Source organism: Sapajus apella, unplaced genomic scaffold (genome assembly GCF_009761245.1).
Source record: "Sapajus apella isolate SASKATOON/1434 unplaced genomic scaffold, GSC_monkey_1.0 scaffold52, whole genome shotgun sequence".
Taxonomy (NCBI): Eukaryota; Metazoa; Chordata; class Mammalia; order Primates; family Cebidae; genus Sapajus; species Sapajus apella.
In genome coordinates, this window is record NW_022436992.1 from 14735126 (window position 1) to 14760379 (window position 25254).

Sequence of the window (25254 nt, forward strand, 5' to 3'; positions counted from 1 at the left end):
AAACCTTCTGTGCTCTTCTCCATAACCTCTTGACACACATACCTTGAGTGGTATCATTCATTTCAACTAACATTTCAATCAGCTAAAAAACTCCAGATATTTATATCCAATTCTATCAATGCTAAGAAATACCTCATGAATTTTATCTGTCTACTTTCTCATTGCCAATATCTTTGGTCAAGTCTTCATGTGATTTCTAGATGTTTACAATAGGTTTGGCCCATTCTATTTTCTCATTGTCCACATCCAGCCACCAGCAAATCCTACTGGTTCTAATACCAATTGAACAATATCCACAATCCAATTATTTTCATCTAAACCATCATCATCTGTCACCTAAATTACCACAGCAGTTCCTTTTATTACTCACTTACCATACCACTCATTTACCACATACCATAGAGGATCCTGTCTCTCCTCTGTTCAATCTCCCAGTGGCTCCCAGGTCACTCAAGAGTGAAATCCAAGGTCCATACAATGGCTTACAAGGCCCTATACAATTGCCTATCACCCCTCTTGTTTATTCTCTTATTACTCTCCCCCTTGCTCATTCTTTTCTCTGGCCACCCTGCTCCCTTGGTTTTCCTCAATCATACCAGGCTCATTCCTGGTGCAGGTTTTGTCTACCTCCCACTCCCTTTATCTGGATACTCTTTCCTCAAATGTCTTGGGTCTGGATTGTTCTCTTATTTCAGAGCTCTTTGCTGAATTGTTACTCTTTCATAAGTGCTTCCCTAAACACCCTCACCATATCCACTTGACTCCCCATCTCCGTTTCTGCTTTATCACCATCTAACACATCTGTTTTTCACGTTTATTTATTTTCTGTCTCTCCCAAGAAAATGTGACCTTCATTACAGCAATAATTTTTTTTCTGTATTGTTGTATTCCTGATTCTAGAACAGTATGTATTAAATATTAAGTACTTTGTGTTTAATGAAAATGACGAAAAGCTTCCTAACTTGTCTTCCTTCTACTGATCTCCCCTTCTGTAGTCCACTTCCTCCTGTCCCCCAGGTAGCATACCAAAAAATGCATCCAATCATTCTCCTGCTTAAAAGGCTTTAATGGGATCCTCACATCCTTTAGAGTCTGGCGCCAAATTTAATCCTTTTCCCCATTCCCCAAAATAGTTCTACACTCTCCACATACTAACACTTTTATCATCCTTGAACCTACTTATGCCATTTCTCCATGCTTTTCATTTATCTCTGCATTTACTTGGCCAAAGTTTTACTCATCCTCCAGATCTAGCTATGCCATGATGTCTCCCAGAAGCCTTCACCTGTACCCCCATAGCACTCAGTTCATACCTCCATTATAGTACTTGCTATAACTATGTATTTACCAATCTGTTTCTGTAACTACAGTATAAGATCCCAGAGAGCAAGTTCATGATGTTGTGTCCAGAGCTGTTTTGCCAGTGCTTAACACTATATTTAGCAGAGAGGAAACACTGTAAGTCTGCTGAAAAATGAAAATGTAATGAATGAAATTTTAAAATGAATGAAACAATTTGTTTATGAGAGGTTGGGGGGAAAAAAGTCTTCCCAAGAGTCAGAGTGCTTTCCAACATTAAACCTGAGGCCTGATATGAGTTTTTACATTTACTAAAGAAAAACATCCTTTAGTAATTTTAACAATAAATTAGTGGATTCAGGAATCAAAAATAAATTAATGGCTAGTCAGGAGAGGTATTTACTCCACAGAACATACTAATTTACAAACCAGATATTATGTAGAGCAAAAAGTATACTCTGATCTGAGAAAAGGCATCTGCAACTTTTTAAAATTAAAATTGTTTTTAAAGTGGGAAGGAAAATTGAAAATGATCTAGTGTAACTACCTCATTTCACAAATAAGAAAAATCATGAAAAGGGGAAGAACATTAACCAAGTTAGAAGATCAGGATCAAAACCAAGGTTTTATTCAAAATGAAGAGCTTGCTCTCAAATGTAACACGTTACAATTCCAGACTACTCAAGAATTAAAGCCCAGGACTTATTCCATTAGTTTGCTATGCAAACTTAATGAAGAGTGAAATAATATTGCAAGTAGAAGTTTGCATACCTGGGTTCTTATCTAGGCTGTATTTGTGAGATCTCAGACAACTCACTGAACCTTGTAATACTACCTTAATTAACTACCACGTGGGATTAATGTGAGAATCAAATGAAAGCCCTGTTGCAAATTAAAAGTATAATCTTTTCCATCCTCATCCCTTCAGATTCTCCAGTGTAGTCATTTAATAAGTTATCAATCTATATGGGGGGGGTCATAAACCACTGGTGATTCTGACTAGTTGGAGTTTTGTTATTCTTGTTGTACAGAAGGACAGAAAACAGTGAGAGAAGGGTGGGGAAGCTGTTTATACATTATAAACCTCCTCCCAAAGGAGAGTATTATCCATATCACCTATCAATTAAAGACTCTTTTGAGACTCACAAGTTCTTAAACTGTTCATGTTAAAATTGTTTCCCCCAGTACAGGCCCTACAAAACCTTTTAGCATTAGCATATTTCAGAAAATTCTGCAACAATTACTTGGATTATATTTATCTTATCCTATTCTACTGTAGATGTGCCCAAAGCAGGGACTCACAGTATTTCATCTTCAGGAGCTGTTTGTGAATTGTCTTAATTGGGTCAACATCCAGCTGAACTATAAAACTAAGCGGCTGGAGTTGTGCCTGAGAGAACTGAATGAAACAGAACTGAATGACAAGAGACAAGGATTATACCCCCCTCTGATTTCCCCCAACTCCTTCCTCTCCATGTCTATTATTTATTTCCAAAGACCTTTTAGAAACTAGGCTCCAGGCATATGCAAAAGTCCTCTACTACAATCTACATAGCCAAAAGTATATTTACAAGTATTTTTATATTAACATTTTATAAAATACAATGTTTTGCCTCTAGGTGTGAAAATATTTAAAGGGAAGTACACTAAATGGATTTTTTTTTAAAGTTATTCATTTGGCAAACAATCTTGAGCAAAATGTTCACCATCTAACACGTCCAAGGCTGAGCATGGTGGCTCACACCTATTAATCCCAACACTCTGGGAGAGGCTGAAATGGGAGGATGGCTGGAACCCAGGAGTTCAAGACCTGCCTGGGCATTAGCGACATTCTCTTTCTTTCTTTCTTTTTTTTAAAGACGGGATTTCACCCTGTTGGTCAGGTTGGTCTTGAACTCCCGACCTCAGGTGATCCACCCGCCTTGGCCTCCAAAGTGCTTGGATTACAGGTGTAAGCCACCATGCCTGGCTTGCAAGACTCTATTTCCTTAAAGGAGAAAAAATTATGCATTCTGTAAATTCCATTTACATTTAGAATCTCATTCTCACATAAACAGTAATATTTTGTATAAAATCAAAGCAATTGTAAATATAAATCATAGACTTCATTTTTTTTTTTCCTGCCCACACAGTATACCTTAATTTTTGAAAATGTTATAAGAAGAATATCCTTGGCTGGGTGCAGTGGCTCACACCTGTAATCCCAGGTCTTTGGGAGGCCAAGGTAGGCGGATCTCTTGAGGTCAGGAGTTTGAGACTAGCCTGGCCAACATGGTGAGATGGAGTGTCTACTAAAAATACAAAAAAAAAAAAAAAAAATAAAAAAAAAAAAAAAAGCCAGGCGTGATGGTTGGTATCTGTAATCCCAGCTACTCCAGACCCAGGAGGCGGAAGTTTCAGTGAGCAAAGGTCTTGCCACTATACTCCAGCCTGGGTGATAGAGTTAGACTCCGTCTCAAGAAAAGAAGAAAGAAAGAAAAGAAAGAAAGAGAATATCCTTGAGACAAAGCCTAGCTCCATATACCAAGTTTCATATTTTTTTTCCACTTAATTCACAGGAACTTTCATTACAGTATAAAATAGCCATAATGTAGAAGGATAGAATATTTGAAGGGCCCACAGATTAGTCCATTTTTTCTGAAATTTCTTAAGAATTATCCAGGGAGCCTATGAAAAATACCCTAGAGATTCTGATTCAGTTGCTCTGGGCAGAACAAAAATGTATTCCCCAAAGTGATTTTGATGATTAACATTAGGAAACACTGATCTAGTATAGCAGTTCTCAATTGGGCACATATTAGAATTTCCTGGGGGGCTTTTAGAACTCTTAAAACCCAGGCTGAGGTCCAGACCAACAGAAATAGCAGCAATACTTTTTTAAAAAAGTTCCCTGGGGAAGGTTTAGAACCATTGATCTGATCTTGCAGAATTTCTCCTGACTTTTAGTTCACTTTGTTTTTGATGTAGTTGTTTTGTTTTTTATGTGGGCTGACCAAAAAAGTGTGAAAAAAATAAACCATCGCTTTCGCCTCAGAACAATGATGCCTCTTAACAATTGGATAAGTTAAAGTGGAGCTAACCTTTTTATTTCAGAAATCATTAGAAAATGTTTAGTCCTAATTTTAAATAAAATAGACTAATCTTAACCCTTAGCTCTTACTACCAACCTGTTAACATATCTTACAAAGAATTCTTTAGAGTTTTCTTTTTAACCTCTAAATCAACATTTTTATTTTTATTTTTAGAGACAGAGTTTCACCAAGTCGGTCAGGCTGCTCTCCAACTCCCCACCTCAGGTGATCCGCCTGCCTCAGCCTCCCAAAATGCTGGGATTACAGGTGTGAGCCACTGCTCACACTTCTAAATCAATATTTTAAAATTTCAAATTCTTTAAAAGGTCTACCATCACAGTTCCTTACTAGCAAAATTATTTTGATACCTGAATTTGACATGATTTTTTCATAATGTACAATATGTAACCCCACATATTGAAGTTACTCTGTGAGAGAGAATAGATTTCCTTCTTCCATACAAAAGAAAGAATTTTACGCTCCATTAGCAAAACCCCATCATTGGTTTGTCCACAGATACTCGAGTGGGAAGCTACTCAAGATATCAGTCAACCCATTCTAAGAATGTTCTTTTTAATATAAAAGATAATGTTTTAAAAAAATCATTTAAAATGTGCCAAGTGCAAGCTTATGCATCTATCATTTTTAAGAGTGCATTTTACTTTCAAAAAATTATCACACTTTTGATTGACGTGCCCTCCGGGAATCTACTTTTATTATTGCAGTATTGAAGTTGTTGAAATATCAACCTTCATCCCTCTCAAGACCGCTAGGTATTTAGATATTTCAAATTTCAGCAGTTTGTCATTTTTGCTTCTGGGTTTTAAAAATGTGTTTAGTTTGCTTTACCAAGCAGATCACATTACTACAGATAAAACTTAGGTAACGTATATAGTCCACAGTACAATGTATATTTTTGATTACTTCTATGAGGTTCGAGATTTTCAAATATTCTAAGTAAGAATCAGATGCAATGAATTTTGTTTCAGTAAGTTTAATGAAAGCCCCCGTTTTCATTATTAAAGATACGTATTAACACATACGAATGATAAAATTTTAAGTCTAACCAAAATTTAACTATGCTACAGTATACTTTGCAAATGTCCCCAAACTTGAATGGAATCAAGAATGTGCCGCTTATGGCACAGAGCAAAAATAAAAAATCAGAATCTCAGTTAAATATTCAAGAGATACACACCATCTAGAAAACTGGGCTAGCCTGAATAATCCATGGAGTTTTTCCTTTAGGGTAAAACTGTGCTACACTAAGTTTCTGCAAAGCCTAATTATTTTGTGTTAACATACTGAACTTGAAACTTGCCATCTCAAATTCCAAGGGATAAGACTGTATACAACAGCTGGCTGCTTAAAAATTTCCTGAAATTGGGGGCTGCTTAAAAATTTCCTGAAAACCAAACATGTTTATTTTTCAGACGTGTTCTCGGTTCTCGGGTAGTAGTCAAATATCAAACACCCGTTCCTGAAAATTCCTGGCTGGTCCTATCTGGCCGGGAGCACCGACCCCTGGACGGGAAGAGGCAGGACCGCAGCACCGAGCCGGGACACTGAGAGCCGCCCGGCGCACACGGAGCCCGCCCGGGGGCGGGGGGCTCGCACGTGCCCGGCCGGGGGCGGGGCCGGCGCCGGCGAGCAGCGACCCCGACTCGGGGAGGCGGGCGCGGCCGGGCAGACCTCTCCCGCGGCCGCGATCCAGCGGTTTACATAAGGGTGCGCGTCATGGAACTGATGGAGCCACACAGAGACGTCTAGGTCATGCAGGAGGCGCCCGGCCCCGGCCCGCTCCCGCCGCCCCAGACCCCTCCTCTCATCCGACAGAAAGACAGACAAGAAGGGTTCCCGACCTGTCGTGCCCTGCATGTTCAGAGTCTGTCATGTTTGGTCAAGAACGGGGCGGGGCTGGAGGGCAGGTCTGCGAGGCCGGCGGCGGCGGGGCGCGGGGAAGACCCCTGCGCCGCCTGCGGGAACCTGCTCCCGGCCGCCGCCGACAGGTGACGAAGTGGTAAAAACTCACGGTTACTAGTGAGCGACACAGACACAGACTTTCCAGTCTATTAACAACCACGCCAGAGAGGTGGGGCTCTAACTGCAAACACTGGGCAACGGCCCCGCGCTGCCGGCGCTGCCGCTCTAGTCTCTATTCGCCGCCGGTGGCTGTGGCGTGGGAGCGGGCGGGCGGCGTGCACCGACGCGGGGATTTGGACAGTGGCCGTAACGGTGATTTCTCCTCACCAACATGGCGGCACCCGAAACAGGCAGCTCGAGAAAATGGCGCCGGCCGCAACACCTTGCCCGGGACTAAAGGGCAAGAGAGATTCCTCCGCGAGCCGCGGCCCTTGCCCAGCCCGCTGGGGCCGAGCGCGTTGACCATTGGATGAGACTGCCCGTCAATCACATGCAGGGGCGGGTCTCCACCGTTCCCTGTGCAGCGGCGGAGGCGGCAGCCTAGTGGCGGGGACGGGTGGCGAGAGACGCGGCTGAGTGGTTTCTTCAGTGGCTGCAGGAGCGGGAGGCGGCCCGCGGGACCAGCGAGGGCCACCAGCGCTTCTGCTCTGGGCAATTTTTTTTCTTGGAGACGCCCGCCGCCTGAGGAGTTCCAGACGCATCAAGCAAACGGGCCCCAAAACCGTTACCCGAGGCGGGCAGGGGTGGGATGATAAAGAACAGGCGGCCGTCGAGTGCTTAAAAAATTTTTTTTGAAAACCTTTGTTCTTGCAGTAATGGGGAATGCAGTTTCTCCTTCACTGTTGTAGCGAGTATCTGTTTTTGTAACGCTTAGTGCTCAGAATAGTGAAGGAAAATAGCTTGCCAGGCAATTTTTTCTTATATTTGCCGCTAAATTTACCCAATTATTACTTAAAATAGGAATAGCTGTCAAAATAATTATATAAACTTTACATTATTTCGTAAGAATATTAACGTAAAATGTATGCGAGTATTTTATAAATAACCATTAGGCATGACATCATTATTATTTTTTTGAGATGGGAGTCTCGCTCTGTCGTCCAGTCTGGAGTACAGTGGCGCGATCTCGGCTCACTGCAACCTCTGCCTCCAGAATTCAAGCAATTTTCTTGCCTCAGCTTCCCGAGTAGCTAGGACTACAGGAAGCCCCTCCATGCCTGGCTAATTTTTGTGTTTTTAGTAGAGACGGGGGTTTCACCATGTTGGCCAGGCTGGTCTCGAGCTCCTGACGACAGGTGATCCGCATGCCTCTCCCTTCCAAAGTGCTGGTATTGCGTGAAACACCGTGCCTGGCCGTGCATGACTTTTTTACTTACGAACGTGGTCTTAAGAAATTTTTAAATGACAAGTCAGTGGTTTGGCCTATTTAATATGTTAGCCCTGAAGGAAGGTTCCTTGCTTTTTACTAAAATGATAGACTTAATGATTAATCCAAATAACTGACTTCATTTGTCTTTCCTTAATAATACATTTTACTAGCATAAATGGAATGCATCCAGAAGCAATTGCAATGAGTGGATTAAATTAGAAACGTAAAGTTTTTGATACTAATATATAGCTTGAAAAGAAAGGCTGGGCCGGTGGCCTTTCAAAAAAAAAAAAAAAAAATAGAGGGTTTTTTTTTTTTTTTTTTTTTAAGTTGAATGCAGCCAGTGACACGTCACATTTTACCTTAATACATTTCTAGGAAGCTTTCAAAAAGTAGATCTGAAGAAACTATGTTAACATTTGGAGTTACATTAAAATCTCAAGACGGTTTTATTCTATTTTACTTAATTTAGGACTTACTGTAGCTAATTTGGGTAGCCAGTTTCTTTGAAGTTATCCAGAGGCCTTTCAGATAAACAGTTGCTGTTCTTTCTTGCACTTCTGTTTTCTGTGTCCCCTATACCTGGAGGTTTCAGAATTTATTTCAAACCTTTGTTAAGGTGTTTGGTTTGTAATGGTGTGGGACAATGTAGTTCTCTCTGGATGAAAAACCTCCTTTTCTAACCTTTGGCATGCACCACTCAAGAAGTTTGATGCTAAAATTTGTCGTCAGGCCTTGGTCTTTTTTCTTTAAGTAACAGAAAGGGGAGGTGTGTGTGGGTGAGCATTGAGGGGCAGTGCCCCTCTGAGGCTATGGGCTTTTAGAAGCTAGAGATCTGTGACCCCTTGTCTTTAATTGCCTCAGTTAAGGACCAATGTATGTATCAAAGAGATTACAGTAGATAATTAATTTTCAACCTAACAGATTTTACCTAACAATGATATATGGACCATGAGAACTGCAGAACTCTTGTCACATAATGACCTTGTCCAAACCTCAGCAAAAAGAGACCACCAAACTGTACCAAGGCTTGTAGCAGCATAAGGTCTTGTTCCTAGGATGACCACAGTACCCTCTCCAGACCCCTCAGTTAAATGTCTCCAGAGAAGGCTCAACACTGCCCACCTGGCCATAGGCCCTTGACCCTCTTTCTCGGAGCATTTAGAAAAAAAGAGCTTACAATTGTGGGTCCTTCCTCTATCCTCTTTACATGTATAATTTCTCTCCTACAACTCAGGAGTGTCTTAAGGACCTGAAAGCCATTACTTTGAAATTTAATCATCTGGAAGGTTGCTATCTCCCATTCTTGATGGGAGGGTAGAATCCTGACTTCGATGACAATTGCCAGCTAGCTGACACAACTGGTCTAATCACTTTTATACTGACTGACTTTGTAACTTTTTGTATGTATTCTTGCTCTTCCCCCTCCCTTATTCTCTCTTTAAGCTGCCCAATTACTTCTGCATTTTAATGGAGCAATGCTCTTTCCCTATGTTAGTAATTACTGAATAAAATTGGTTTTCACCACTTTAATGTCCAGTTTTATTTATCTTTGACAACCATCCCCACCCCCATGCACCCCAAAATTGTAACGCACATAAAGGTACCAACACTTATTTTGCTAAATAAGGACATCTTAAATATCTTACGGTTATTTCATAAAAGACATTTTAACATCAAGAAAGTAGAAAGGATATTCTTTTTTTTTTTGAGACAATTTCACTTCATCATCAGCTGGAGTGCAGTGGCATGATCTCAGCTCACTGCAACCTCCACTTTCTGGGTTCAAGCAATTCTTGTGTCTTAGCCTCCCGAGTAGTAACTAGGATTACAGGCACGCACCATCATGCCCGCTAATTTTTGTATTTTTAAGAGACGGGAGTTTCCACCATGTTGGCCAGGCTGGTCTCTTAACTCCTGACCTCGATTGACCCATATGCCTCGGCCTCTCAAAGTGCTGAGATGCCAATTACTTTACATCGAATTCCTTTACATTTAGCTTTAAGAAAAATTCATTTTATTTTCCATGTTGTGTCCCAGATGATAAGAATAAGCCCTGGTATTCCAAGGCTCCCAATATTGGCACAAATTATAGTGCAACAAAGTGACACAGGAGCTGCAGACCATTAGACACATTCAGAGACTGATCAGGCTTAGGGCAAAAACAGTCTCCTAGTGATCATCCTAGCTGGAGGATTAGGGGGCCTTTCCACACCTTTCCTGGTAGCTTATACAATTCCTAAATGTGTATGTAGCCCTAGGCAGGGGGAGGGTGCCCAGTTGCAACTATTTTCTGCCTACCTACCAGAATAGGAGCTTAGAGTTAGAACTAATTTGGTGGGAATAATTCCCTGTACAGTACACACTGAGGTTACAAATGAATATTTGTGTTATTCACACTCACTGGAAAGTTTTTCACACACATTTTCAAAGTAAGTTGTAGACTTCAGAGGTTTTAGTCTGTTTGGGCCACCATAACAAATTACCATAGACCAGTGGTTTATAAACAACAGAAATTTATTTTGCTACAGTTCTTGAGACTAGAAAGTCCAATATCAAGGTGCCAGAAGATATGGCTTGCTTCTTGATGCATAGATGGCTGTCTCCTCACTGTGTATTCACATGGTGGAATGGGCAAGGGAGCTCTCTAGGTTCTCTTTTATAAGGTCACTAATCTCATTCAAGAGGGCTCCACCCTCATGACCTAATCACCACCCAGAAGCCTCGTCTTCAAATATCATCACATTGGAGATTAGGGATTAGATTTCAACATATTGAATTTCAAAATTTTAAATTTTCAACATAAATTTGGGGTGAACACAAACATTCAGTGCATAGCAACTTCTAAACACTTCAGCATGCAAATCATTAATTAGAATGTAATATTTTTAGCAGTATCATTTTAAGGTAAATTTTATGTACAGTGAGATGCAGAGTCTTGAGAAAACAATTTGATGAGTTCTGAAAAATGCAGAAAATACATACACCTGTGTCACCCAAATCCTTATGAAAGCATATAACATGACCATACCCTAGAAATTTCCCTCTGACCCTGCCCATTCAAACCTCATCTGCATCCAGAGGCAATCATTTCTCTAACTTTTTTCACTACAATTTAGTTTTGCCTGATTTAAAACATGGTATGGTTTATAAATAGAATAAATGCTGTTTTGTATAAGGCTTTTTTCATTCAGAAAAATGACTTCCTTCATTTATTTTTTATGTTAAAAATTACATTTTCAACTTTTTCAAATCTCAGAGGGAAAACATTCAGTCATATGAAGTATGCAATTAACTGTACTAATGGCATAGTACATAAAGGGTGTGACTTTGACATTCCTTATCAGATGGAGGAAATCTATTTTTTTGTTTGTTTTGGAGATTTTTTATTTATTTATTATTGATTTTTTGTTTAATTCCACTATAGTTAGAACTCATACTTTATATCATTTCAATTCTATGACATTTGTTAAGGTTTATCTATTAAGGAAATCTTTCTGCTAAGGAAATCTATCCCTAATTTGCTGAATTTATGTTCATTATTGTCAAACAATTTTCTGCATCAGTTGATGAGATCATATAGTTTTCTTCTTTTTAGTCGTAACATGTCGGATTGCACTGATTGATTTTCAAATAACAAACCACCTTATACGTATTTCTGATACGAACTTCACTTAGTTCTTATATATTCTTCTTTTTATATTGTTGGATTCGATTTTTAACATTTAGTTAAGAATTTAAAAATCTTTGTTCAGGAGGGATATTGGTGTGCAGTTTTCTTTCTTTGTCTTTGACCGTTTTTGGAATTGGGTTAATGCATACCTTTCTATTTTCTGCATGAGAGCATATAAAACTTGTATTTCTTCCTTAAATGTTTGGTAGAATTCTCCAGAAAAACCATCTGGGCCTTGATATTTCTTATTTTAGAAGGTTTTAAGCTATGAATTTAATTTCTTCAATAGTTAATTGTTCTGTTAGATTGTGTACTTTACCTTAGGTGAGTTTACATCGTTTGTGGTTTGTGAGGGTTTGGCCTTTTAATCTAAGTTGTTGAATTTATGTATGCAGAGTGTTTCATAATATTGACATTTTTTTTTATTGTTGGTGGAGTCTGTACTGAAATATCCACTTTCATGTATGACTGGTAATTTATATCTTCTCTCCTTTTCTTTTCAGTTTTGCTAGAGATTTATCAATTTAATTATCTTTTCAAATAATTAGACTTTGGTTTAACTTAATGTTTTTCTGCTCTTATCTTTCATTGATTTCTGCTTTTATCTTTAATATATCATTCTTTCTGCTTGTTTTTTCTACTTTCTGAAGGTAGAAGTTTATTTATTTGAGATCTTCATTTTAAGTATTTAGAGCTCTAAAATTCCTATAAACACTGCTTTAGCAGTGTCTCACAAATTTTGCTGTGTTGCATTTTCACATTCATTCAGTTCAAAATATTTTATTTTCTGCTTTTTTTTCTTTTTTGAGATGGAGTCTCACTCTTCACCAGGCTGGAGTGCAGTGGCGCAATCTCAGCTCACTGCAACCTCCACCTTCTGGGTTCAAGCGATTCTCTTGCCTCAGCCTCTTGAGTACAGGTATTGATCGACTTACGACCTATGCAACTTACGACCATTCCACTTTATGACCACAATCGCCAGCCACGACTGCTCCGCATCTGGCAGCGCAAACGTTGCCCAGCTGGGCTTACGACAGTGCGGACCAGCTTCCGGCAGCACTACCATCTCCGCATGCACCATTTCAACTGTTATCCCAGACTTGGTACAGCAATTTGTGTTTTGTGTCTTGGATATTTTTCATCAAATCACTCCCAATAAACTTCTTATACATTTCGAAGCAACGGAACCAAACATCGAATGATTTGCAAGGATTGAACGGATGGCGCACGATGTGTTTCGTCCATATCGTGAAATTTATGAAGAAAAAAAGGAACATGCAATTCAGACAAGGCTCGCCATGTTTATGAAAAAACCAACTCCGGTAACCCCAACTGCTGCCTCAGATGACGACATCAACGATCTGCAGCCACGCACCAGCGGCCAATAAAATGTTTCGTACATGTTTATATATTTTGATATGTTTTGCAATTGGGAAAATGTTTCCTATGGTATTTTTTACACCTGTATTTTGTATTTTAGTATGCGCCTGTATTTTGTAATTTTGTATGTTTTGCAAATATTAAACCAGTTGTACTGGTAATGTAGTGTTTTACTTAAACTTGACGAATGTAAAAATAAGAAACAACATGGTGTACAGATGATACAAATGGCATAAAATGAACAAAGAAAATTATGATATATAACAATAATGAAAGAAAACTATGATAAAATATGACTTAAAGATTTTTATAACATCATTTCACAGTACTGTACATATAGCCTACTCAACTTACGACCAAATCGTGTTATGACCGGTCTGTCAGAACCAATCATGGTCGTTAAGTCGAGCACTAGCTGTAGCTGGGATTATAGGTGCACGCCACCACACCTGGCTAATTTTTTTGTATTTTTGATAAAGACAGGGTTTCATCATGTTGGCTAGGCTGGTCTCAAACTCCTGACCTCATGTGATCTCCCCACTCAGCCTCCCAAAGTGCTGGGATTATAGGCATGAGCCACCGCACCCGGCCTCAGTTCAAAATATTTTCTAATTTACTTCATGAATTCTTCTTTAACCTTTGGATTTTTAAGAGGTATGTTGTTTAATTTCCAAGTATTTGGAGGTGGGTTTTTTTTCATTATCTATTTTGATTTCTTGTTCAATTCCATTATGATTGGAGAATATACTTTGTATTATTTCAATACTGTTACATTTGTTAAAGTTTATATTATAATCCAGTATATGGGTTATCTTGGGTGAATTTTCCATGTGCTTTGTATATTTGTGCATATGTATTAGGATTATTATGACTTTGAGGTGAATTTACCTTTTTGTAATTATGTAACATCTGTATTTTTCTCTGCTAGTTTTTACTCTAAGGTCCACTTTGTTTGATATTAATACAGTCAATTCAACTTTCTTTGGTTTAGTGTTACTTAGTATGTATTTTACCAGTCTTTACTTTTAACCTACTTATGTCATGTTTAAAGTGAGTTTCTTGCCAGGTGGCTCACGCCTGTAATCTCAGCACTTTGGGAGGGAGAGGTGGGAGGATCACTTGAGCTCAGGCATTCAAGACCAGCCTGGCTAACATGGTGAAACCCTGTCTCTACTAAAAATACAAAAATTAGCCAGGCATGGTGGAGTGTGCCTGTAGTCCCAGCTACTCAGGAGGCTGAAAAAGGAGAATTCCTTGAACTTGAGAGGTGGAGGTTGCAGCGAGCTGAGATCATGCCACTGCACTCCAGCCTGAGCTACAAGAGCGAAACTCTGTCTCAAAAAATAAATAAAATAAAATGAGTTTCTTGTGGAGAGCATATAGCTGGACCATATTTATCCATTCCGAAAAATCTCTTGGTTTTATTTGGTAAATTTATCCCACTTACATTCAATGTACCCATTAATATGTTTGATTTTAACTTTGTCTTTAACATTTTTTTATTCATTCTCTTGTTTGCTCTCCTATTTTTTCTTTTCTGCTTTAATATTTTTGGGATATTCCATATTTAATTTATTTATTGTGTCTTTGAATATTCATTGAGTTTTTTAGTTTTTATATTTTTCAGTTCTAAAAATTCTATTTGGTTCTTCTTTATGTCTTTTTTTTTTTTTTTTTTTTTTTGACTGAGATGCTCTACTTTTTCCATTTGTTTCAAGGGCGTTTAGTGTAACATTTTTATAAAAGCTGTTTCAAAGTCTGTCAGATAATTCCAAATATAAGTCATCACAGCTTTGGCATCTGTTGATTGTCTTTTCCCAGGCAATTTGAGTTTTTGGTTCTTTGTATGCCAAATAAGTTTGAATTGTATTCTGGAGATTCTGAATAATAATATACTATAAAGCCTCTGGATCTTATTTAAATCTTATGCAGAATGTTTATGTTTTTGTTTTTACAGGTAATAGACCTGATTACATTCAGGCCTCGATTTCTAACCTACTGTGATTCCAGTGCCTGTTCAACTGAATGCCTTTGCAATGCTATTTAGAATCTTAGATGTGTACTATCCAGGGACCAGGCAGGACATGGATGAATCATGTATATTCAGCTTCCAAAAGTCTTTAGCATACCAATTAGGATCAGATCCATGCATGTACAACTCAATGGTAAGCCCAGGGGTTCAGAAATGTATGCTGTCATTTTTCATTTTTTCTTTTTCTTCCTTTTTTTTTTTTTTTTTTTTGAGACAGAGTCTTGCTCTGTTGCTAGGCTGGAGTGCAGTGGCATGGTCTCAGCTCACTGCAACCTCCACCTCCTGGGTTCAAGTGATTCTCCTGCCTCAGCCGGCCCAAGTAGCTGGGACTACAGGTGTGAGCCATCACACCCAACTAATTTTTGTATTTTTAGTAGACAGGGTTTCACCATATTGGCCAGGATGGTCTCAGTGTCTTGACCTTGTAATCCACCTGTTTGGGCCTCCCAAAATGCTGGGATTACAGGCAAGAACCACAGCGCCCGCCTATGATATCACTTTTCTAAGCCCTTTCTTCATTATGGTCTCCTAGAAATTTTCCACATCTCTGAAGCTTCTGTTTTTTGGTAGTCCAGCGAGAAAGCTTGAGCTTCAGTTACCCCAACTTCTGCACACATTTGCAGTTATACTTATGTCTGGGCTAAGTGGTAGGAGGACCACGGAAAAAAGAAAATTAAAAATGTAATACTATTTCAGTGACACTTTGAATTCTCATCTTCATCACCAATCTGCCTGCTTCAGTTACTTTCTTGAAGGCCGGGCACGATGGCTCATGCCTGTAATCCCAACACTTCGGGAGGCTAAGACGGGTGGATCTCTTGAGGTCAGGAGTTCAAGACCAGCCTGGCCAACATGGTGAAATCCTGTTTCTACTAAAAATACAAAAAATAGGCATGGTGCCAGGTGCCTGTAATCGCAGCTACTTGGGAGGCTGAGGCAGGAGAATCATTTGAACCCAGGAGGCAGAGGTTGCAGTGAGCTGAGATCGCACCATTGCACTCCAGCCTGGGTGACAGGGTGAGACTCCATATCAAAAAATAATAATAATAAAATAATAAAATAATTACTTTCTAAAATCTTCAAACAATTTCATGAATTCTATCTAGGTATACCTATATTCAGGGGATATATTGTGCTTTTACTATGTTATCCGGAATGAGAAATCCTATCATATATATATATATATATGAACCACCAAATACATTAGTAATATTGTTTTATTCACTAAATATTTACTTAGAATGACTACTTTCTTCTTTCTCCATTTTTTTCTGAGAACTCAAACCTTTCACCTCAGATTTTCTGTTATCAAATTAATTCTTTCTAATTTATAAACCTATTCTTTAGAATCTCCTAAATAATTTGCTCATAGTGACCTCTCTGTTTTTGTTTTCCTAAAAATATCTTATAGTTCACCTCCATTTTTGAGTAATATTGTTTCAAGATATAGAATTCTAGTTCAGAAGTTTTATTTTCTTTCAATTTATTGAAGATACAATTTTATTATCTTCTGGATTCCCTTGTTACTGTGAAGACAACTGGCAGTCTAATTGTCATTCTCAAGGTAAACCTTTAAAACTTTTCTATGGCTATTTTAAATATTTTCTTTGCTTTTCTGTAGTTTCAGTATGGTGCGTCTTAGTGTGGATTTCTTTTAATTATCCTGCCTAGTATTTGTTTAATGTCTTGATCTATAAATTGGTGTTTCAACAATTTGGAAAAGTTTCAGCCTTTTCTTTTCTTTTTCTTTCTTTCTTTTCTTTTCTTTTCTTTTTTGAGATGGAGTCTCACTCTGTCGCCCAGGCTGGAGAGCAATGGCGTGAACTCGCTCTCTGAAACCTCTGCCTCCTGGGTTCAAACGATTCTCCTGCCCCAGCCTCCCAAGTAGTTGGGAATACATGCACATGCCACCACATTCAGCTAATTTTTATATTTTAAGTAGAGCTTGGGTTTCACCATGTGGGCCAGGCTGATCTTGAACTCCTGACCTCATGATCCACCCGCCTTGGCCTCCCAAAGTGCTGGGATTAAAAACATGAGCCACCATGCCTGGCTTCTTTTCTTTTTTTAAGACAGAGTCTTGCTCTGTCACCCAGGCTGGAGTGCAGTGGTGCAATCTTGGCTCACTGAAACCTCCACCTCTGTCTCCTAGGTTCAAGCAATTCTCCTTCCTCACTCAGCCTCCCAAGTAGCTGGGTTACAGGTGCATGCTCCCACACCTGGCTAATTGTGTACTTTTAGTAGAGATGGCGTTTCACCATGTTGGTCAGGCTGGTCTTGAACTCCTGACCTCAAGACATCCACCCGCCTTGGCCTCCCAAAGTGCTGGGATTACAGGTATAAGCTACCACACCTGGCCAGCCTTTTCTTTTCAAACATGTCCTCTTCCTCATTCTATTTTTCTTCTCTTCTTATGATTATTATTAGTTATATGTTAGACATTTAAATCTATTATTTATGTTTTTATAATAATCTCTTTGGTAGCTTCCCTTTTTTGGGGTGGCAGCCTCTCTATGATGTACTTTAGATAATTTCTTCTGACTTATCTTCCAGTTCACTAATTTTCTTTTCAACTGTCTCTACTCTATTAAAGCCATCTTATTACTCAAAGTCTACTAGGATAATCAGAATCACTAGAAGATAAATAGAGAGATGACAGATAATACATAGCTAAGTTTACAGGGATTTGACCTGCAATTGTGGGAACTGTTTAAAACAGTCTGTAAAGCTCTTTCTGATACTGGAGCTTCACATCTGCAAGGTGGGACCAGGCACAGTGGCCTATGCCTGTAATCCCAGTACTCTGGGAGGATGAGATAGGAGGATTGCTGAGTTCAGGAGTTTGAAACCAGTCTGGGCAACACAGTGAGACCCCATGGGAGTGCAGTGAGCTGTAATTGTGCCACTGATAGAGCAAGACCTTGTCTAAAAAAATTTAAAAATCGGCAAGGCACATATGCAGGAAGGGAAGTTGGATGTAAAGTGGAGGAGAATGAGGACAAACTAGAATCCCTGAGCATAAACCAGAAGCTGCCTGAGTCTCTTAGCCTGCTCTACTTTAATGATATAGGTGTTGTGCAGTAGAATCTTGGGCCCTTTATCATGGAACTAAACACATGGTTGGCCCGGAATTTAGAAAATCTGAAAGAGGATCTGGGGTGAGGTATATCAGGTCTTATTGCTGTCCCGTATCAACAAGGTAAACCAGTAAACAACAATGTGCATGAGTTGCAATAGCATCTGCTGCCCCTTCACTAACCTCCTGAATATAAAAAGCAGTATGGCTGCTGTTTTACTTCCACCTTCCAAATTTTATGCAAAATCTATCTTATGGTCCACCCTAACTAGAAATATGCAGGATAAGAATCCTGGAAAACATGGTTCAGCCTAGCTAAGATAACATGTTACAAAATCACCAAGTATATACCTTTTTTTTTTTTCTGAGACAGAGTCTTGCTCTGTTGCAGGCTGGAGTGTAGTGGCACCATCTTGGCTCACTGCAACCTCTGCCTCCTGGGTTCAAGCATTCCCCTGCCTCAGCTTCCTGAGTAGCTGGGACTACAGGCTTGTACCACCATGCCTGGCTACTTTTTTGTATGTTAGTAGAGATGGGGTTTCACCAGGTTGACCAGGATGGTCTCAATCTCCTGACCTTGTGATCCACCCACCTCAGTCTCCCAAAGTGCTGGGATTATAGGCATGAGCCACCACGCCTGGCCCAAGTATACACTTTTTAACTAGGTGCCTGTAAGTATCTCTTTAACCCATACTTTTCAGATAAAAGCAATAGCAATGTCATGCCTCTGCCTAACATGATGCAACTCTCCCTCATTCAACCAAAAACATGCTACCCATTTTCCCAAAAAAGGATAAAAAGTCCCTTTTCCACTTTTGGGTGATGTTCATTCTTCTTCAAATTCTTATTTTAGCTCAGTCACGTGACTCTTTTCATATCCTATAACTTAAATAGAGGTATAAAGATAACTACTATTAACTTATTTCATGTTAGATGGTAGGGAAATAGTAGAAGGGAAAATTTTAAATATATATGTATGTGTGTGTGTGCCTGTGTATATTTCCACAAATTTGTGTCAAGAATGATATATTCATAACTATTGCAATCATTTTTGCTATGGTCATATAGTAATGAAGCAGCATCATTTGTCTGGGGTAATTACTGAGGTTCATCATCTCACTCCAAGGAAATTGAGGATGCCGACACACAACAGGTGAGTTTAAGAGCAGAAGTTTAATAGGTGAAAGGAAAATAAAAGCTCCTTCATGCAGAGGAAGGGGTCCCAAATGGGTTTCCAGGTTCAGGGCGAGATGTGGTTGGTTTTATAGATGAGCTTGAGGAGGCAGTGTCTACTTTACTTAGGGTGTAAAGGATTGGTTGGACCAGGTGTTCCATTTACACAGGCAGAAAGAAGCTAACAACCCCACCCTAATTGTTTTCTTTTTCTTTTTCTTTTTTTGAGGTGGAGTTTTGCTCCTGTTGCCCAAGTTGGAATGTAATGGTACAATCTCGGCTCACTGCAACCTCTGCCTCCCAGGTTCAAGTGATTCTCCTGCCTCAGCATCCCAAGTAGCTGGGATAACAGGCATGCACCATGACGCTCAGGTAATTTTGTATTTTTAGTAGAGATTGGGTTTCTCCATGTTGGTCAGGCTGGGCTCGAACTCCCGATCTCAGGTGATCTGCCTGCCTTGGCCTCCCAAAGTGCTAGGATTACAGTGAGCTGCTGCACCTGACCACCTCACCCTACTCTTTTATTAGGCAGTTGGGTTCTTTACCTGGCTAGTGCCATGTTGCCTGTTCCCTGACTGTACACATTATGACAAAGAAAAGGAAGATGGAGTCTCCATGTTGGATATGCCTGGCTCGTAGGTAGTCCTTTTCTATTGACACAGCTCCTGGCATTTGCCTTCACAAGGTTCTACCTTGCTTTTCTACATCTGCAGCTTGATTTTTCAGGCTGTTCTTTGTTAGAAGTGATTTTAGGGCTGCTTTTTTTATTAAAAGGGAAACCTTACCGAGGACTCTCTTACCCTCACTAACAGCCTAAATAATTTCTTTTTAGCTCCTGTATCAGTTGCCGCTGATATGCGTACAACTGCCTTCTGCTCCTACCCTTTGTCACGTTCTCTTTGCTCTCCCAAGCTGGTCTTGACTCCTTGCTGGGTGTGAGGCAGAACAGGATCTGAAGGCAGGGTATTTAAGGCCAATTCGTGCTGGTAATAAGGAAAAACACCAAGGTCTGGGGCTGGGAATCTGAAGATAATTCACGCTGACTTTCTAAAGCTGGATCAAAAGGAAAACACCTGGGTCTGGGGGAAGGGACCCTAAGACCAATTAATGCAAATATCCTGAAGCTGAACCAAAAGGAAAACCCCATCTCCTCACACCAGAGTAGCAAAAGATCAAAGGCTATTCTCCCTACAACTCTCCCACTTCCACCGCATCTCACATGGAAAGGGAAAGTGCCCTGGATTGGCCGAGGGCCAAGCAGGGACCATTGCTTCATCTGCATAGGGCACCAATTCACCTCAGCCTTTAGCCACAGACCAAATCCTTCATCTAGAAAAGGGGTACCCAATAGGAACCTCAAAAGGAGCACTTAAATCCCAGAAAACTTTGCAACTGGGCCCTTAAGCTGCTTGCTTGGGCCCATTCCCACCCTGTGGAGTGCTTTCTTGCTTTAATACATTCCTGCTTTTGCTGTTTCGTTCCTGTGTTTCATTCCTCTGTTATTTTGGTTGTATGTTTTGTCCAATTCTTTGTTGAAAAATGCCAGGGACCAGGACAACTTACACTCAAGTGCCTCCTTCCGATAACAGGTGAATAACCCAAACCTTCATTCCTGAAGGGCTTGGGGCACTTTCAGTGCTGCCTGTGGTGGTGGTGTTTTCTATTAACTTTAATTATAAAACATAGGATTACTTAGTCCCCTGCTCAGGAAATCACCTGCATTCTAGACATACTTTTCCTTAACCTCATTGTGTAGTCAGAATAACTTGATAGTTAGGATTAATCACCCCTGCCAATACAGAAGGCCCCTTCTTCACCTGTTAATTCACCAGCATGAGGAGCCTAAGGTGGCCAAATGGCAGTCTCAGCCTCAAGTTTAATGGACTCATTGGCATGCCTCTTCTTGGAAACATTCCTGCTTTTGGGATCGACTCTACACCGGTGGTTCTCAATTGAGGAAGATTTTGCTCCCCCTGGAGGACATTTGGCAATGTCTGGAGACATTTTTGCATTGCCACAACTGGGGAACAGCTGCTACTGACATCTAGCGGTAGAGACCAGAGATGCTGCCAAGCTTCCTACATTGCAAAAGACTATCCCTCATAAAAGAGGATTATCCAGGCCAAAAAGACAATAATGTTGAGGTTGAAAAAGTCTGCTCTAAACCAGTAGAGCCCAGAGTTGTGGAGATAGGAAGCAAACATTTGTCTAGGGCATCATTAGCAATAATACAGAGAGGATCTACTCCCATTTGCAAGCCTTGATTCCCAGACTCCATGAATCTTGGCTGTGGGAGAAACAGCACCACGTATTGGTGATTGATGATTTATAGCACATACCCACAAGGTATTGTACCTAGCTCACACTGGAACTGAGTTATCACAGGCCATTTCACCATTTTAACATGGCAGCTGCTTTATTTTATTTTGGTAAAAGAAATTAGCCCACGCTGGAGTGCAACGGGGTCATCTCGGCTCACTGCAACCTCTGCCTATTGGGTTTAAGTGATTCTCCTGCCTCAGCCTCCCTAGTAGCTGGGATTACAGGCGCCTGGCACCTGGCTAATTTTTGTATTTTTAGTAGAGATGGGGGTTTCACCATGTTGGTCAGGCTGGTCTTGAACTCCTGACTTCAGGTGATCCTCCCACCTCGGCCTCCCAAAGTGCTGGGATTACAGGAATGAGCAACTGCGTCCAGCCAGCCACTTTAAAGTATATAATCCAGCGGCATTAGTTATATTCACATTGTTGTGCAACCATCACCATTATGTGTTTCCAAACTTTCCCATCACCTCAAACAGAAATTCTGTAACTTTTAAGCAACAATTCCCTGTTTCACCCTCTCTCAGTCCCTGGTAACCTCTAATCTACTGTCAGTCTCTGTAAAATTACCTATTCTAGATATTTCATATAACTGAAATCATACAATATTTGTCCTTTTGTGCCTGGCATATTTAACTTTGTTTTCAAAGTTCAGCCAGGATACAAAATTCAGTTCTGATAGCAAGTGTCAGAGCATCATTCCTTTTTACGGATGTATAATATCCCATGTGTATATCACATTTTATTTATCCATTTATCAGTGGATGGACACTTGGTTTGTTTCTACCTTTTGGCTATTGTAAATAATGCTGCAATGAACATGAATGTACACATATATATTTCAGTCCCTGTTTTCAACTCTTTTGAGTATATACCTAGGAGTGGAATTGCTGGGTCATATGATAATTTTATGTTTAGGCCATCTACTTTATAATAATGGGGAATATCACTTATCTATTGCTATACGGGATAGGAAATTATCCTAAAACTTTGTGGTTAAAACAATAAACATTGATCCCTCCTTCCTCCTTTCCCTTTCTTTCTTTCCTTCTTTCCTTCCTTCCTTCCTTCTTTCCTTCCTTTCTTTCTTTTTCTTTCTTTATTTTGAGTTTCGCTCTTGTTGCCCAGGTACAATGGCAGGATCTTGGCTCAGTGCAAACTCTGCCTCCCAGATTCAAGTGATTCTCATGCCTCAGCCTCCCAAGTAGCTGGGACTACAGGTGCGTGCCACCATGCCTGGCTAATTTTGTATTTTTAGTAGAGATAGGGTTTTACCATGTTGGCCAGGCTGGTTTTGAACTCCTGACCTCAGGTGATCCATCTGCCTCAGCCTCCCGAAGTGCTGGGATTACAGGTGTGAGCCTGACCCAACACTGATCCTATATCCTCCATGAGTCATGAATCTGTGAGCAGCTTAGCTGGGTGGTTCTGTCCCACAGTTTCTCATGGGGTTACTGTCAAGATGTCTTCCAGCTTACTTGGTGCTGGAAGATCTGCTTCCAAGCTACCTCACCCACATGGCTGGCTCTCCACAGGCTGCCTGAGTGATTCATGACATGGTGACTGACTTCTTTCCAGGCAGATGATTCAAGAGAGTAAGGCAGAAACTAAATGTCTTCTTATGACCTTATGACTTCAGAAATCATGCATCATCACTTTTGCCACACTGTATTTGTTAGAAATAAATCAGCAAATCCTATCCACATTATTGAAGAGGGGACTAAGCCTCAACCTTTTTCAGGGAGCAGTATTAAGGAATTTTTGAACACATTTCAATATGACCACACTATCCACTAATATTTTAAAATTTCAGTATTTTTTATTTCTAGAAGTTCTACTTGGTTACTTCTCCCCAATTCCTCTATGGCACTTTTCATAGTTTATTTTTTATTAGTTAGATATTACTATATAGTAAACTACCTAAAAACGTACTGGCTTAAAACAAGAACCATCTCTTCAGCTCACAATTACATAGGTTAGTAATTTGGACTGGGATCATCTGAGAGTCTTCAGTTCTCTGCAGGACTCCATCATATGTGTGCTCAGCTGTATGTTGCCTAGGAGGCTTTGCTTTTAGGGTTTTACTGGCTATTTTTATTCTCCCCCATTATCCTTATCCTCCACATTTCTGTCCCTTATCATCAGCAGCATAACCTGAGCTTATTGTCCTGAAGAAGGCAGGCATATAAGAGACAGAGGAGACACATACAAAGCCTCTTGGGGCCTTGGTTTGGTATTGGCTGGCCACGTCTGCATACTATTAGCTAAAGGGTCATTCTACCAGGCAAAGTCAACTCAGATAAAACAGGAGGTGAAATAGATCCTACCTTTTTGTGGGAGGAGCTGCAAAGTCACATTGCAAAGGACATGGACACATGGAAGTTTGGAGAATTTGGGGCCATTTTGGCATCAATCTAACACAAATATATGTAGCCTTTTATATAGTCTTTGTCTGAAAATGCTAGTGTCAGATGCCTTTACAGGTCAGATGTTTTAGCTGCTTTTTACCTACCAATCTAATTTTCATTTGTGTCTGGTTATCTTTTGCTGTATGCTGGACATTTTATATAAAAAAGTGTGTGTGGTAACAATTCGAGTTCCACAATAATGCTTCCCAATAAAGGGGGTAATTCTAGTTTTTATCTCCTTAATTCATTTTTTCCTCTCAATTTTTAATAATGATTCATGTTCCATAGGTGATTGCCTATACTATAAACAACAGGGGAAAGTAGAATTTCCCTGGGGAAGATGTCTGGCTTCAAATAGTTCCCTTCATTAGTCTGTAGAGGGACCCCAATTCATGCCAAGAATCAAACAGTCCCTTCACTTACAGAAGCAAGTCAAGTTCTCTATCACTGGCCCAACCTAGGGTTTGAGGCTTCATTTCTACTATTCCCTTAAATGTCATTATATTGAGCAAAACTGAGCAATTCCCTGTTCTGCAACAGTGTACTCTATTTACCTGCCTTCATACAATTCTCTTTACTTGGGATGACCATTTACCCCTAACTTAATCTTTTCCTACAGAAATTTTCTCAAGAGGCAGCTCAAATATCCCCTTGTCAATAAGCCTTCCCAACTGGATGCATTTTTTCCTTCTTCTGAATCCTCTTAGTAATTGGTACTTTTTTTTTTTTTAATTTTTTCCTGTCAAAGTTACAGAAAGTATTTAGTACTTTTTAATGGACTTTTCTGCCTTGAGGTTACTTGTGTATTCATTTTAATCCCCTTCAACTGTAGAGGCCCTACAAATTACATTATCTGACTACACATCTGTTTATTCGTTTTAAAAATATGGAGGGCAGTAGAATATCTCTTACAGGGATGTTGTGAGGATTAAGTTAGCTAACATTTGAAACGCTATTTCCAAGGAATAGTAGTGGGGTGCTCAAATAAATGTTAGCTGTTACTACCATCCCTTAGAAATATTGTGATTTCGATAGAAGAGTTTTCACGAAGGTGAAAGCAGAATCCTAAGAATTCATTTTAAAAATTCTGGGCTGGACACGGTGGCTCACGCCTGTAATCCCAGCACTTTGGGAGGCCGAGGTGGGCAGATCACTTGAGTTCACGAATTCAAGACCAGCCTGGCCAACATGGTGAAACCTTGTCTCTAACAAAAATACAAAAATTAGCTGGGCATGGTGGTGGGCACCTGTAATCCCAGCTTCTCAGGAGGCAGAGACAGGAGACTTGTTTGAACCCGGGAGACGGAGGTTGCAATGAGCCGAGATCGCGCCACTGCACTCCAGCCTGGGCGACAAGGGCTAGACTCCGTCTAAAAAAAAAAAAAAAAAGAAAAAAAAAAGAATAAAGTAAATAAAATTCTAGCATCAAAAGGTAAAGGACAAAAAAACTCACGGAAGGGCAACCACGGAGGCGCCTGCGCAGAGCCGGTTGGGGGGGGCGGGGAGAAAACGGGCGTGCCCAGAGTCGC

The 25254-nt window shown here is 40.1% G+C and overlaps 1 protein-coding gene across 1 annotated transcript in view; it reads right to left on the minus strand.

Annotated features, from left to right (window-relative positions):
- Positions 1-6664, minus strand: part of ZC3H6 (zinc finger CCCH-type containing 6) — a 62511-nt gene extending 55847 nt beyond the window's left edge. Inside the window, exon 1 of the mRNA XM_032243678.1 lies at positions 6233-6664. Within this exon, the coding sequence (XP_032099569.1) occupies positions 6233-6264 (32 nt within the window). The 5' untranslated portion in view covers positions 6265-6664. The remainder of the gene's footprint in view (positions 1-6232) is intronic.
- Positions 6665-25254: the final 18590 nt, after the last annotated feature.